Source organism: Perognathus longimembris, chromosome 3 (assembly GCF_023159225.1).
Source record: "Perognathus longimembris pacificus isolate PPM17 chromosome 3, ASM2315922v1, whole genome shotgun sequence".
NCBI lineage: Eukaryota > Metazoa > Chordata > Mammalia > Rodentia > Heteromyidae > Perognathus > Perognathus longimembris.
The window spans coordinates 65,945,450-65,959,114 of record NC_063163.1 but is presented as its reverse complement, the minus strand read 5'-3'; the positions used below and the strand labels follow the sequence as shown (position 1 = coordinate 65,959,114).

Sequence of the window (13,665 nt, the reverse complement as noted above, 5' to 3'; positions counted from 1 at the left end):
GATCTGGGGGACCGTGGGCATTTCCTGGCCTCTCTGAGATTCAGTTCTACTTCTGCAGCATAGAGACGATAATCAATAGCATCATAAAGATCAGTAGTGCAGTGTGGCTCTTGGGTTTTATAGGGACTCCCCCCCCCCCCCCCACCGGCTGAGTTTGAGGTTAGGAGACTCAGGAGGGAAATTCTGAGGAAGGACAGAGCTGAAGTCTCCTCTCAGGGACTTCTGAAAGGGTGATGAGTGATGTGGAAAGAAAAGAGGGCTGCCCCCGATCTCCGGAGAGAAGTGAGAAGTCAACATTCTCATTCTTCTAGTCTCAGCCTTGGGCCACCACCACCATCACCACCACCCCCACCCCGCCCCGGCCACGATGCTCACAACCATCATGCACACGGGTGAGAATGCACTTGAGCGTTTACTGGGGAAAGGGGTTAGGGGCTGAAGGCAACTGTCACACTTTCTTGGTAATGCTTTTGGGGACTGCGAGCTCATAGATCCGGGGTGACGCTTGAGCCACTAGAGAGGCCGGGGAGACCTGGTAGGGATTGTAGCCTTCATTGAGGTCCTTGCGGATCTTAGGCTGAGCCAGGGAGAGGATCCGCTCGCTGGCCACGGCCTTCTTGGTGCCATCCAGAACCTCCCAACGAGGGCTGCGGTCAGGAATGCACTGTCCTGAGTGGGCCTTGGGCGCTAGAGGACAAGCAGAGGGACAGCACAGGGCTCAGCCTTCCCACCACGCTCCAAGCCCTGTCTGGGATATCTGCACAAGAATGACAAAACCCAGCCAGGTCCTTCCACCCAGGAATATCATGCAGCTACAAACAAGACAATGCTACAAGACAGTGTGAAGGGACCTTGAAGATAAAAGGCTCAGGGAGACACAATGGCCCCAAAGGTGATGCATGGGTGGCTCAGGCCTCTTATCTTACTCAGGAGGCTGAGCTCGGAGAGGATCTCAGTTCAAAGCCAGCCCAGGAAGGAAAGTCCATGTGACTCTTATCTCCAATTCAGAGAACTGGAAGTTGTGCTGTGGCTCAAAGTGGTAGAGCTCTAGCCTTGAGCAAAATTGCTCAGGGACAGCGCCCAGGCCCTGAGTTCAACCCCCATGGCTGACAAAACAAAAGGCCCCTGTGTGTGGGGCTCCATTGAAAGGAGACATCCATCCAGAGGCAGGAAGTGGGCGTGAGTCTGAGCCAGGGCTGGAGAGGGGACGAGGGGATGAGGTGACTTCCAACAGAGAGAGACTTCGCTTCTTAGGGGTGATAGGATGTTTTGGAACTAAATAGTAGTGATGCTCGCATAACCCTGTAAGAAGATGAAACTACAAGGCAGGTCAGGTGCCAGTGGCTCATGCTTATAATCCTAGCCCGAGATCTAATGATTGAGGCTCGAAACCAGCTGGGAGAAGGAAAGTCTCTGCGAGACTCTTATTAACCAGTAAAATTAACCAGTACAAAAACAAGAACAAATGAAGGTGTGGCTCAAGTGGTAGAGCATCAGCCTTGAGAGAAAAAGCCAAGCAAAAAGCACTTAAAAAAAAAAAAAAGCCTGGCGCCAGTGGCTCACACCTATAATTTTAGCTACTCAGGAGGATGAGATCTGAGGATCAGCAATTGAAGCCAGCCACTGGAGTTTGACACACTGTAGGTCACACATGACGAAAAGACAAACATATGTCATTCATAAAAGGGGGCATGCCGTGGAGAAAGAACTGAGATGGTGGCCTGCACCCAGGGGAGAATGTAAATTCTGGAATGACACAGGGAGAAGGAGGCCTGGTATCTCCAGACATGGCTGGCTGCTGTGTTGACGACTAGAGAGGTGCTGGGCACCAGTGGCTGATACCTGTAACCCTAGCTACTCAGGAGGCTGAGATCTGAGGGTCGAGGATCCAAGCCAGCCCAGCCAGGAAAGTCCATGAGACTCTCACCTACAATAAACTACTTAGAAAGAGCTGGAATTAGAGCTCAAGTGGTAGAGAGCCAGCCTTGAGCAAAAGAAGTACAGGGGCAGTGTCCAGACTCTGAGTTCAAGCCCCAGGACTGGGGGGGGGGGGGAAGATTCTCACAGACTTTCCTTCCTGGGCTGGCATCATACCTCAGTCCTCAGATCTCTGCCTCCTGAGTAGCTAGGATTACAGGCCTGAGCCACCAACAGCCAGCTGTTCCTCCTCCTCCTCCTCCTCCTCCTCCTCCTCCTCCTCCTCCTCCTCCTCCTCCTCCTCCTCCTCCTCCTCCTCCTCCTCCTCCTCCTTCTCCTCCTCCTCCCCCTCCCCCCCTTAGGGCCTGGACACTGTCCTTGGCTTTTGTGCTGAAGGCTAGCACTCTACCACTTGAGCCACAATTCTACTTCCAGCTTTTTGCTGTTAATTGGAGATCAGAGTCTCACAGACTTTCCTGTCCAGGCTGGCTTCATACCTCAGCCCTCAGATCTCAGCCTCCTGAGTAGCTAGGATTACAGATATGAGACACTGGCATCCAGTGTTTACTTTCTTCTTTAGGCTCTTCTAAGTCTTTTCAAAATTCTCCACAAGTAGCCCTTATCACTTTTGCCTTGTGAAGCAGAAGATGGAGACAAAGCGAACACAACTGTCTTGGTGCCACCGCCCTTCTCTCTTGGTCGCCTGCCCTGTTCCCAATCTGTTCCCATCCCGTCTCCTGCACCCACTTTCCCTGCTGGACACTCGCAGACAATGGAATCTGCTGTGCATTCAAAGCTTTTGTGTCTGCCTCCATCCGCCAAGGCTCTCTTACAGGAACTGACGTGCTGCCTCTTATACAGGAGGCCCTGGGTTCCATTCCCCAGCACCACATATACAGAAAACGGCCAGAAGTGGCGCTGTGACTCAAGTGGCAGAGTGCTAGCCTTGAGCAAAAAGAAGCCAGGGACAGTGCTCAGGCCCTGAGTCCAAGGCCCAGGACTGGCAAAAAAAAAAAAAAAGAAAGGAACTGATGTGTGCCTAGCTGCTCTGAGGCCAAGGGAGGAGGTAAAGGAAGCCAGCCTCTAGTCCATGTCTGCTGGCCTCGCCCCACACCTCTCCACACCCACAAAGACACCATGGGAGCCAGGCCCCTGTGGATCCACTCACTGGCCAGCTGCAGGAGACGACCGTAGTCTGACACATGGGTCTTGGGTTTCGGCATGGGGTCCCACTCTTCCAACAGGGGGGCTGGGACCTTGGGCTTTGCTAAATTCAGGATCCGTGGGCTGGGGACGGCCATCTGAGCTGCCCGGGACACCTGTACCACCTGGAGAGAGGGGTGGATGGGGAAGAAGTAAGATAGCCCATAATTCCTCATGGAGCTTAGAACCAAAAGACACCCCCCTCCCCCCCCACACACACACACCTTCCCTTCCCCAGTGCCAGTGGCTCACACCTGTCATCCTAGCTACTCAGGAAGATCACAATTCAAAGCCAGCCCTAGGGAAGGAAAGTCCATGAGACTCATCTCCAATTAACTACCAAAAAAGCAGGAAGTGGAGCTGTGGCTTAAGTAGTAGAGAACGAGCCTTGAGGAAAAAAAAGCTTAGAGACAGAGCTGGGGATATGGCCTAGTGGCAAGAGTGCTTGCCTCGTATACTTGAAGCCCTGGGTTCGATTCCCCAGCACCACATATACAGAAAATGGCCAGAAGTGGCGCTGTGGCTCAAGTGGCAGAGTGCTAGCCTTGAGCAAGAAGAAGCCAGGGACAGTGCTCAGACAGTGCTCAGGCCCTGAGTCCAAGGCCCAGGACTGGCAAAAAAACAAAACAAAAAGCTTAGAGACAGTGGCCAAGCACTGAGTTCAAGCCCCAGGTCTGGCACAAAAAAAAAATGTTTCGCATAAAGATGAATAGCTGGGCTGGGAATATGGCCTAGTGGTAAAGTGCTCCCCTCTTATACATGAAGTCCTGGGTTCGATTCCTCAGCACTATATATGTGTGTGTGTGTGTGTGTGTGTGTGTGTGTGTGTGTGTGTGTATATATATATCAAGAGGTAGAGTACTAGCCTTGAGCAAAAAGAAGCTAGGGACAGTGCTCAGGCCCTGACTCCAGGCCCCAGGACTGGCAACAAAAACAAAATAAATAAAACAAAAAGTTTAAAAAAAAAAGATGAATAGCTATTGCATATAAAGAGTTCCTCTTTGCGGGGCACCAGTGGCTCATGCCTGTAATCCTAGCTACACAGAAGGCTGAGATCTGAGGATCATGACTTGAAGTTTTTGTTCTCCAAGACTAGTTCTCCAAGACTAGTGCTCTACCACTTGAGCCACAGCTCCACTTCTGGTTTGGTGGTGGTTCACTGGAGATAAGAGTCTCACAGACTTTCCTGCCCAGGCTGGCTTTGAACCTTGATCCTCAGATCTTAGCCTTCTGAGTAGCTGGGATTACAGGTGTGAGCCCTGAGCGTCCAGCTGTGTTTGCCTTCTTGTCTCCTAACTTGAATGCTCAAAGGTATTCTCCCTCAACATCCCGCTGGCCTGCGCAGGATGAGTGGCCAGCTCCGCCTACCTCAGACATGTCCATGTTCCAAATGTTATTGCGGATCTTGGGGACCGCCAGTTCCTTCAGCCGGTTAGTGGGGTGGTATTCCAAGGTGGTCCGGGGGATGGGCCAGATGGGTGTGGTCCTAAGGAGCACCCACAGTTTAGGTGGATCACCAGCCTGCCCCGGGGGTGGGAGTGGGACTTCAGTGAGCCTGTGTGCATGTGTGTATCCATTACTCAGCCTGTTTCCAGAATGAGGGGAGCCTGAGCATTGGGGGAAGGGATGATGAAAATGTCTCTAAGAGCAAGCCAGGTACCAGTGGCTCACACCTGTAATCCTAGCTGCTCAGGAGGCTGAGATCTGAGGGGTTCCTGTTCGAAGCCAACCCAGGCAGGGAAGTCTGTGAAACTCTTATCCCCAAAGCCAGAAATGGTGCTGTGGCTCAAGTGGCTGAGCACTAGCCTTGAGCAAAAGAAGCTCAGAGGCAATGCCTAGGCCCAGAGCTCAAGCCCCAGGACAGCCCCACCCCCCCAAAAACAAAAGCAGAGGGTGAGTATATATTCTGTTTGTTTGTTTTGCCAGTCCACTTAAGCCACAGCACCACTTCTGGCTTTTTCTGTGTATGTGGTGCTGAAGAATGGAACCCAGGGCTTCATGCATGCTAGGCAAGCACTCTACCGCTAAGCCACATTCCCAGCCTCAAGGGTGTATTTTGAGATTACTTGTTGTTAATCATGTTTCAAAATCACCTTATATAAATACATTTTACCCTATTCAAACTAGCCAATTATGAGCAGATTATACCTGAGCTCAACCAATCAGAGCAAAGGGGCGGGCCTTCTGCATAAGGGATAAGTATGGGAGCAGCCTACCTGCTCTGGGTGCTTGCTTGCTAGCTTGCCAGATTTCTGGCTGATGGCGTATCCTTCTGCAGAGTAAATTTTGCCTTGCTGAAGCAATTCTTTATTTTCCTGTCTATCATTGTGACTCCAATGGTTCTTGGAGAGCATATTTATAACATATCCAAACCTCATAGGTCAGAGCTCAGCTTCCTGAAGCTCGGATTACAGGCATGAGCCACAGTGCCCAGCTTCAATGATGTTGATGACTATTTTCTTACTTGCATAAAGATGGGAAGTTTTGTGTGAATAGCTCCAAAGACCACTTTCAACATGCATAGGGATTTCTAAGTGACAGGAGAAAGCTACTAACCATGGGTCCTGAAGTCTGAGCATAAGGTGACAGTTGATCCTGCCATTCTTATCTTTCAGTCAACAGAATTGTGGAGCCTGATAAGGCTTCCCCCCTCCCCCAAATCCTAGGGCTTGAACTTAGGTCTTGGGTGCTGTCCCTGAGCTTATTTTGCTCAAGGCTAGCACTTCACCACTTGAGCCACAGCGCCACTTCTGGGTTTTTGTATTTAACTGGAGATTAGAGTCTCACTGGCTTTCCTGCCCTAGCAGGCTTCGAACAATGATCCTCAGAGCTCAGCCTCCTAAGTAGCTAGGATTACAGGCACGAGCTACTGGAGCCCAGTTTGTGATGCTGAGTTTCCTGTGTGTGCAATCTCTGTGAGCCCCATTTTGTAGTGTGGTTAGATCTTTGGATCCACAGCCCACTGAGGCATCACCTGGGAGCCCAGGTGATCCAAACCCTAGGACCTAGCTTCTCCCTGGCCAATTTCATCCAGGGAAAGGAAACTGGAAAAGCTTCCCTGCCCTCCCCCCCCCCCCCATGCAGCACCTGCCCAGCCCTCCTCCCTCACCTGTTGTTGCTGTAGTACTCCAAGTAGAACCTCTTGGGCCGCGACAGTTCCTCCACGCGTGGGGACACAGCTAGCAGAAGAGGAAATGACCCAATCCCCACAGTGATGCTGGGCCCTAGCATGAACCACCTGCCCATCCCAGGGTTTCTGCATGTTCAGCTCTGCTGATTGTGGGCCTAGGTAGGAGGCACAGGCTGAAGACACTGCGTTGCCTCTCAGTACCCGACACATGGCAGGCAAGTGGGATCTGCTGCTCCTCGGTGGGGACAGCGGGCCTGAGGGCTCTAAGGACAGGCCTGTGGGGCTGGAGCTACAGCTCAGCTTATGCCTCTTCCTAGCAATCAGTGGGGACCCAGCACCACATGCTGGGAAACCGGATTTAGGTCTGAAGTTTGTGTGAGCCTAGGGTTTCCAGGGCTCGGGGGTCACTGTGGTAAGTCTGGGATTGCAGCATTACTCCCCTTCCAATGATGATCTCTCTTGGGCTCCTTAGATTTCTTTCTTTTCCCCCTGATATTGGGGATTGAATTCAGGGCTCTGTGATGGCTGGGCAAGCTCACTACCATAAAAAACACCCCTCAGCCCTTGTAGTTTGTCTTCCTTCCGTACAATGTCTTTAAGTTTTGCCTGCACTAACCTTCAGTTTGGATCCTTCTACCTCCACTTCCGGAGTGGCTGAGATTACTGATGTGCACCACCATGCCTGGCACACTTAGGATGCTTCATTTGAAGAGAGCTACACTCTCAAAGAGAGTCCTCTGAGGAGGACGGAGAGGGCTCTCTTTGTAACTCAAACACAGGCTGCCTGGTGAACCTATCCTGGGCCCCTTATGACAGGATGATTTCCAAGTCCTTGTGCTCCTCAGGCAATCCCGGTCTCCAAAGTGAACCTGGGAGAGGGGCTTCTTGGGTGGTCAACCAGATTGGGGAGCGAAAGGGCTGTCCCTGGCCCCAGGAAGCCAGTGTCCAACACACCCATTGGGGATGGAGGTCATCTCGGCTGCCTGGAAATCACCCTACTTACTGGGTACTGTGATGGTCAGAGTGGTGTCCTCAAGAAATCGCTCAGTCCAGTACACGGAGGGCCTGGAATACAGCCAGGTGGCTCAGGGCAAAGCAAGAAGAGGCCAGACAGAGCCCACGCCCAGCTGAGAAGGGGAGCCTGGGGCCCCCGGAGCAGACAGGAAGCCAGTGGCCTGGGGAGAATGGAGGGAGAGAGTAGAAGAGCAGGAGGGTCCAGTCAGGGAGAGGATGGTGGGCCCCACAGGGAAAGGTTATAGATTATCTGGAGCTGACCACAGTTTGGGAGTAGCTGGAACGGGAGAACCCACATTTCTCATTTCTCAGGGAGCAGCGACGGTCATGTTCTTTCGTTTTATGTTGTGTTGTTTTTGTTATTGCTTTGTTGTTGCCAGTCCTGGGGCTTGGATTCAGGGTCTGAGCACTGTCCCTGAGCATCTTCCACTCAAAGCTAGCACTCTGCCACTTGAGCCACAGCATCACTTCTGGCTTTTTCTGTGTGTGTGGTGCCGAGGAATCGAACCCAGGGCTTCATGCATGCGAGGCAAGCACTCTACAGCTAAGCCGTATTCCCAGCCCTACTGCCATGTTCAGAGCAGGAATGCAGGGGAAGTGAGCGCTCTGGGCAAGCCGGTTCATCCCCAACCCTATCACTCCCTCACCTGAGAGGAAGAGGGCAGTGGGTCACATGCAGCCCCAGAAGACTGGGGAGGGGATTTAAAGAGGGGGAACAGGACCACCCACCCCCAACTCACCAGTGGAGGCCGTAAGGTCATCTTGCGTAGGGAAATCCAGGCATGGCCCTTAAAACAGCAGCCCGGCCTGCGGCGAGACAGGGTCCCAGGCCCTGCCTTTGGCTCTGGGTCCCTTACTTGCTCTCAGTTTCCTCTCTGTCCTTTGGACACCACCCAGAGGGTACCCAGGGGCCACCATGCCCCCATTGTCCCCACTTCTGGTGTGTGCAAGTCGTACCTCTCCCAGAAATCCCTTCACTCTCTGGGCATCCTGGCCTGATGGCAGGGGTGGGGAGGTGGGAGGGTGGTAAGTGGGGTCAGGGAGTCTGGGGAAGGAGGTGGTGGGATGGGTCCCCACAACGGCCAGGCTGGCCAACCTCACCTGTCGGTCACACTTTGCCAGTTGGTCTTGGGCCTTGACAACTCATAGAGCCGCCGCTCTCTCCTGTGCCTGGCCCTGGAGAGACTGGTGAACTTTCCAGTGACGGTCATCTGACTGTGGGAGAGCTTCATGTTGGGGGCGAGCCCTGGTGCACCCCCAGTATGTCTGGACGCTTAGAGAAATCTCGGTCCTTGCTCAGATGTCTTTTGCCTGTCCTCGGCCATGAAACCTTCCACTATCGAATCCTGGCCTCTGAGCCCCTGAAATGGGAGCGAGGCCTGCTCCCCGGCCTCAAGGACGTTGATTGAGTATCGACAGAATACCAAGACCTACACAGCAGGGTGGGGGCCAGTGCCCAGGCTGCCTGGGAGGCTTGGAGACCCGGGGCGAGGGGACCTGGGGGCTGTGACCAGGGCAGGGGTGAGTTGTGAGATGCTGGGACATCTGCTTCTGCTCTGCACCCCATCGTCCCTCCCCACCCCCTGCCCATCCCCCACCTCATGTCAGGAATGTCGTCGTAGTCCTCATCGTCTTCCATGTCCCTGTCCTGCTCCAGGGCCTTCATCAGGCTCTGCATGTCTGGCAGCAGCTCCTCCTGGACCATCTCTTCTGTGCTGATGGCCCCATCATGGAGGCCCAGCGCTGCCCCAGACCCAGCGCTCTGGGTCCGGGGATCCGAGGGCCACTGGCTCTCATAGACAGTGCTCTGCGGCTCCTCCTCAGCATCCTCCAACTTTGTTTGGAGTTCAGCCCTGGCCTCTGAGGTAGCATCTGTGGGCAGACTCTGCCGGCACTCCCCCATGGACAGAGTCCGCTGAGACTCTGCAGCGCTGCTCCCCGACACCCCAGACATAACTGCTCACCACGGCAACCCGAGAATGAGGCCAGCCCGGGCTTCCACAGCCTCATTCCAAGCTCTAAATGGAACGCGGCTGTCGGGAGGGCTCAGGCAATACACTGTTCCTTCCTTCCTTCCTTCTTTCTTTCCTTCCTTCCTTCCTTCCTTCCTTCCCTTCCTTCCTCCTTTATCCTGCCTCCCTTCCTCCCTCCCTCCCGCCCTTGGTCCTCCTTTCTTCCCTCTTCCCTTCCTCCTCCTTCCTTCTTTCCTTTTCTCATCCTCCCTCCCTCCCTCCCTCCCTCCCTCCCTCCCTCCTTCCGTCCCTTCCTCCCTTCCTCCCTCCCTCCCTTTGTCCTCCTTTCTTCCCTCTTCCCTTCCTCCTCCTTCCTTCTTTCTTTCCTTTTCTCATCCTTCCTTCCTCCCTCCCTCCCTCCCTTCCTCCCTCCCTCCCTCCCTTCCTCCCTCCCTCCCCCTTCTCCTCCCTTTCCTTCCTTCTTCCCTTCCTCCTTCTTTATCTCTTTCCTCTCTCTCTCTCTCTCTCTCTCTCTCTCTCTGTCGGATTTGTTTTGTATGTGTGTGCTGGTACTGGGGCTCCCACTCAGGGTCTGGGTGCCCTTCCTTAGCTTTCTTGCTCAAGGCTGAGGCTCTATCAGCTGAGCCACTTCTTCACTTCTGGCTTTTCTGCTGGATAATTGGAGATAAAAGTCTCTTGGATTTGTCTGTCTGGGATAGCTTCAAACCTAGACCCTTAGATCTCTGCCTTGTGTGTAGCTGAGGCTACAGGTATGAGCCACTGGTGTCCAGAATGGCTTATCATACATCTTCCCATACTGCACACATGAAATAATGCCAAATGCATTCAGGAGTTGAAGCCAAACAATTTGTTTTGGGTTTTGTTTTGTTTGGTCATGGGGCTTGAACTCGGCCTGAGCACTGTCCATGAGCTCTTCAGCTCAAGGCTAGCGCTCTACTAGTTGAGCCACAGTGCCACTCCCCATTTTAAAACTTACAGGAAGAAATTAAGGGAGCCAGCTGAGCACTAATGGCTCATGACTGTAATCTGAGCTACTCAGGAAGCTGAGATCTGAGGATCACGGTTCAAAGCCAGCCCAGGTAAGAAAGCACATGGACTCTTATCTCCAATGAACCACCAGAAAACCAGAAGTGGCACTGTGGCTCAAGTAGTAGAGCGCTAGCCTTGAACTGAAAAGCTCAGAGATAGTGCTCAGGCCCTGGGTTCAAGCCCCACTACCGAACCAAAAAAAAAAAAAATTAAGGGAACCATCTTTCTGTCTTGGGTTAGAGACTTTTGTAACAAGGCCAGTAGCTGGAATGGTCACTCATGCCTGTAATCCCACATGCTTAGGTGGTAGAACTGTGAGAGGTGGGAGCTTAAAGCTGTTAGGCATGGTGGTTTATGCTTGCACTCCCAGATGGAATAGGTAATAGTCAAAGGCTGGCCCAAAGGCAAAACCTCAAGCACTTATCCCCAAAATAACAAAAGCCAAAAGAGGCTGGGTAGGTGGCTCAAGTGGCAAGGCGCCTGCTGGCAACCGTGAGGCCCAGAGTTCAAAACCCAATACCATGCCAGCTCTGGTGGCTCACGCCCTGTAATTCTGGCTACACAGGAGGCTGGGAGCTGAGGATCATGGTTCAAAGCCAGCCTCACAGAAAAGTCCTCAGGAGACTCTTATCTCCAATTAACTACTCAAAAGCCAAAAGTGACGCTGCGACTCAAGTGGTAGAGCGCTTGCCTGGAGCACAAAGAGGCTCAAGAATGGCACCCAGGCCCTGGGTTCAAGACCCACAACCAAAAAACAATGTATTCAATACCTGACTTATGAGCTGGTAACCCCTCTCGCTATATATCACCTTAATAACAACAACAATAATCATAACAATAAAAAAGGTGAGATAGTGGGCTCTCTTCCAATACCAAGCACTTTGGCCAGGTTGGAAAATGACTGCCATCTCCCAAGGTTGAGTGTTTTATGCCTGGCACTGAGTTCCCTCCTCAGTGTCCTGGGCACAGTGGTGGCCCAGGGAGGACTGTGGCAATGCCAGTGTGACTTTGGGGGCCTGCTGGAGGGGGAACGCTATGCAGCAGTGAACAAGAAGAGGTTCGTCTGCATGGTAGCATCAACCCAGCTCAGTAACACTAAGCAGAAGGCGCAGGCTCATGGTCTCAGAGGGCTTTGACTTTCAGCTGAACCTGGGTGGGCTTCACAGGGTGGCACATGAGCAGGCAGAAGCCAGGACATGTTGGGGGCTTTTTCCTGCCACCTCTGTCAGGCAACTGGGATGTGGGGAGGGCTCAGGCCGGGAGAGTGGCTGGGAAGAGGTGACAGCAGTGTGTTTCAATGAAAACTACTTGACAGTGAGATGACCAGTGCTCTTGCAATAAAGATAGGGTCAGAGGCATGGTTCAAGGAGTAGAATTACCTGTCTAGCAAGTGCAAGGCCCTGCGTTCAAACCCCAGTATTTCCCCTCCTCCCAGACCCTCCGAAAGACTAGAGTGGTAAGATAGCAACAAGGATCCAAGATGGTGGGAGTAATGATGGCTCTGGCCATCACATGGATAGATACAGACAGACAGACAGATAGACAGATAGATGATAGGTAGATAGATAGATCTATACCATATCTTCCTCCCTCCTTTCTCCTCTTTCTCCCTTCCTTACATTCCCTCCCTCTTCCTCCTTCCCCCTCTCTGTCTCTGAGTCTAAGGGCTTTTGATACCTTGAGCTGGGCTCCCATTGGTCACTGCTATGCAAATGAGGTATAACACAACTGACCAATCAGAGAAGACCTGCTGAGTCACCCAGGAGTCTGGTGAGTCTGCTGGAGATGAAACTGTCCTACCTCTTGCACCCCACCTCACCCCTAGCTAAGACCAAGAGGGGAACTAGGAAGGATGGAGTCCCACATTCCACTCCCCTCAGCCGGGATCTCTGAAACAGTCTAGCATTTTCTACAGCCTGGTCTCAACTTGCCAAGACAGTAATGCCTTCCACTGCAAGATATTATGGGGGACAGGGGCAGCCTGTGCCCTGATTTTTTTTATTTTTTATTTTGCCAGTCCTGGGGCTTGAACTCAGGGCCTGAGCACTGTCCCTGGCTTATTTTTTGCTCAAGGCTGGCATTCTGCCACTTGAGCCAGGGCACCACTTCTGGCTTTTTCTATATATGTGGTGCTGGGGAATTGAACTCAGGACTTCATGCATGCTAGGCAAGCACTCTACCAGTAGGCCACATTCCCAGCTCCATAATTCATCTACAGAACCTTCTAGCTTTTTGACTGCATTTGCCCCCATTCATTTGGATGCAAACACTGATGGACAGGTGATCTGATGAGATCTCTGGGAGGTGGAAGTAGGGCCTTGTTGGGAGACGTGGGCCATGGGGAACATGGGCTTGAATGATTCTCTCACTCTCGCTCTTTCTCTCCCTTCCTGGGCTGCCCAGAGGTGACATCCTCCCACTGCTCACTGCCCTTCCTCCCCCGCCCCCCCCCATCACCCCTGTGCTCCACCCCAAAGCTCCTGGGCCAACTGAACACAGAGCAAAACCTCCAAAACCGCCCTTCTCCAAGCTGTTTTTCTCAGCTATTCTGTAATGGCTCACACGTGTTCCTCACATTTCACTAAGCAGACTACTCTGCAAATTGAATTCAGAGCCCCAAAGCTCACAGCTGAGCAGAGGATGGAGGAGCTAGACAAGGAAGGAGGAGGAGAAGGAAAGGGGAAGGGAGAAGAGAGAAAAGAGAAGCAGAGAGAGGGACAAGGGAAGGGGGGATGAGGAAGGAGGAAGAAGAGGGAGAGGAGGAGGAGGAGCTGAGGGAGGAAAAGGAAATGAGAGGAGGAAAGGGAGGAAGAGGCGGAGGAGAAAGTCAATGAGATTCTTTTTTTCTGTGCCAGTCCTGGGGCTCAAACCCTGGGCTTGAGCACTGTCCCTGAGTTCCTTTTGTGCTCAAAGCTAGTGCTTTACCACTTGAGCCATGGTGCTACTTCTGGTTTGTTTGTTTTTTTTTTCTGTGATTAATTGGAGCTAAGAATCTCATGGACTTTCCTACCCTGGCTGGCTTCGAAGCACGAGCCTCAGATCTCAATATTGAACCATGATCCTCGGATCTCAGCATCCTGAGTAGCTAGGATTATAGGCGTGAGCCAGCAGCACCCGGCGGGGGTATGGTGTGTGTGTGTGTGTGTGTGTGTGTGTGTGTGTGTGTGTGTGTGTGTGTGTGTGTGTGTGTGTGTAAGTGGGGAAGAGGAAAATGGAAGGAGGCCAGAGCAGAGGGGAGAATTCTAGAAAACCAGAGGAGGAAGATGCAATGCCTGTCATGACCACAAGGTGCTGCCCTGCCCCAGGCCACGGGAGTCTCCATGAGCTACTTGAGGCCAGGTCGAGTCTCTGGATATACTGAGGAGATAGCTGAGCTAAGACAAAGCAGGGGGCAGGTGG

The 13,665-nt window shown here is 52.6% G+C and overlaps 1 protein-coding gene across 1 annotated transcript; it reads right to left on the bottom strand.

Moving 5' to 3' along the window:
• Nucleotides 1-448: 448 nt before the first annotated feature.
• On the bottom strand, nucleotides 449-9,218 carry Theg (theg spermatid protein). Its single transcript, XM_048340622.1, is given in 9 exon segments — nucleotides 449-687; nucleotides 3,086-3,245; nucleotides 4,489-4,606; nucleotides 6,230-6,299; nucleotides 7,254-7,315; nucleotides 8,005-8,013; nucleotides 8,015-8,071; nucleotides 8,366-8,479; nucleotides 8,863-9,218. Coding segments are annotated over 9 exon segments (1,185 nt in total).
• Between the last annotated feature and the right edge of the window lie 4,447 nt (nucleotides 9,219-13,665).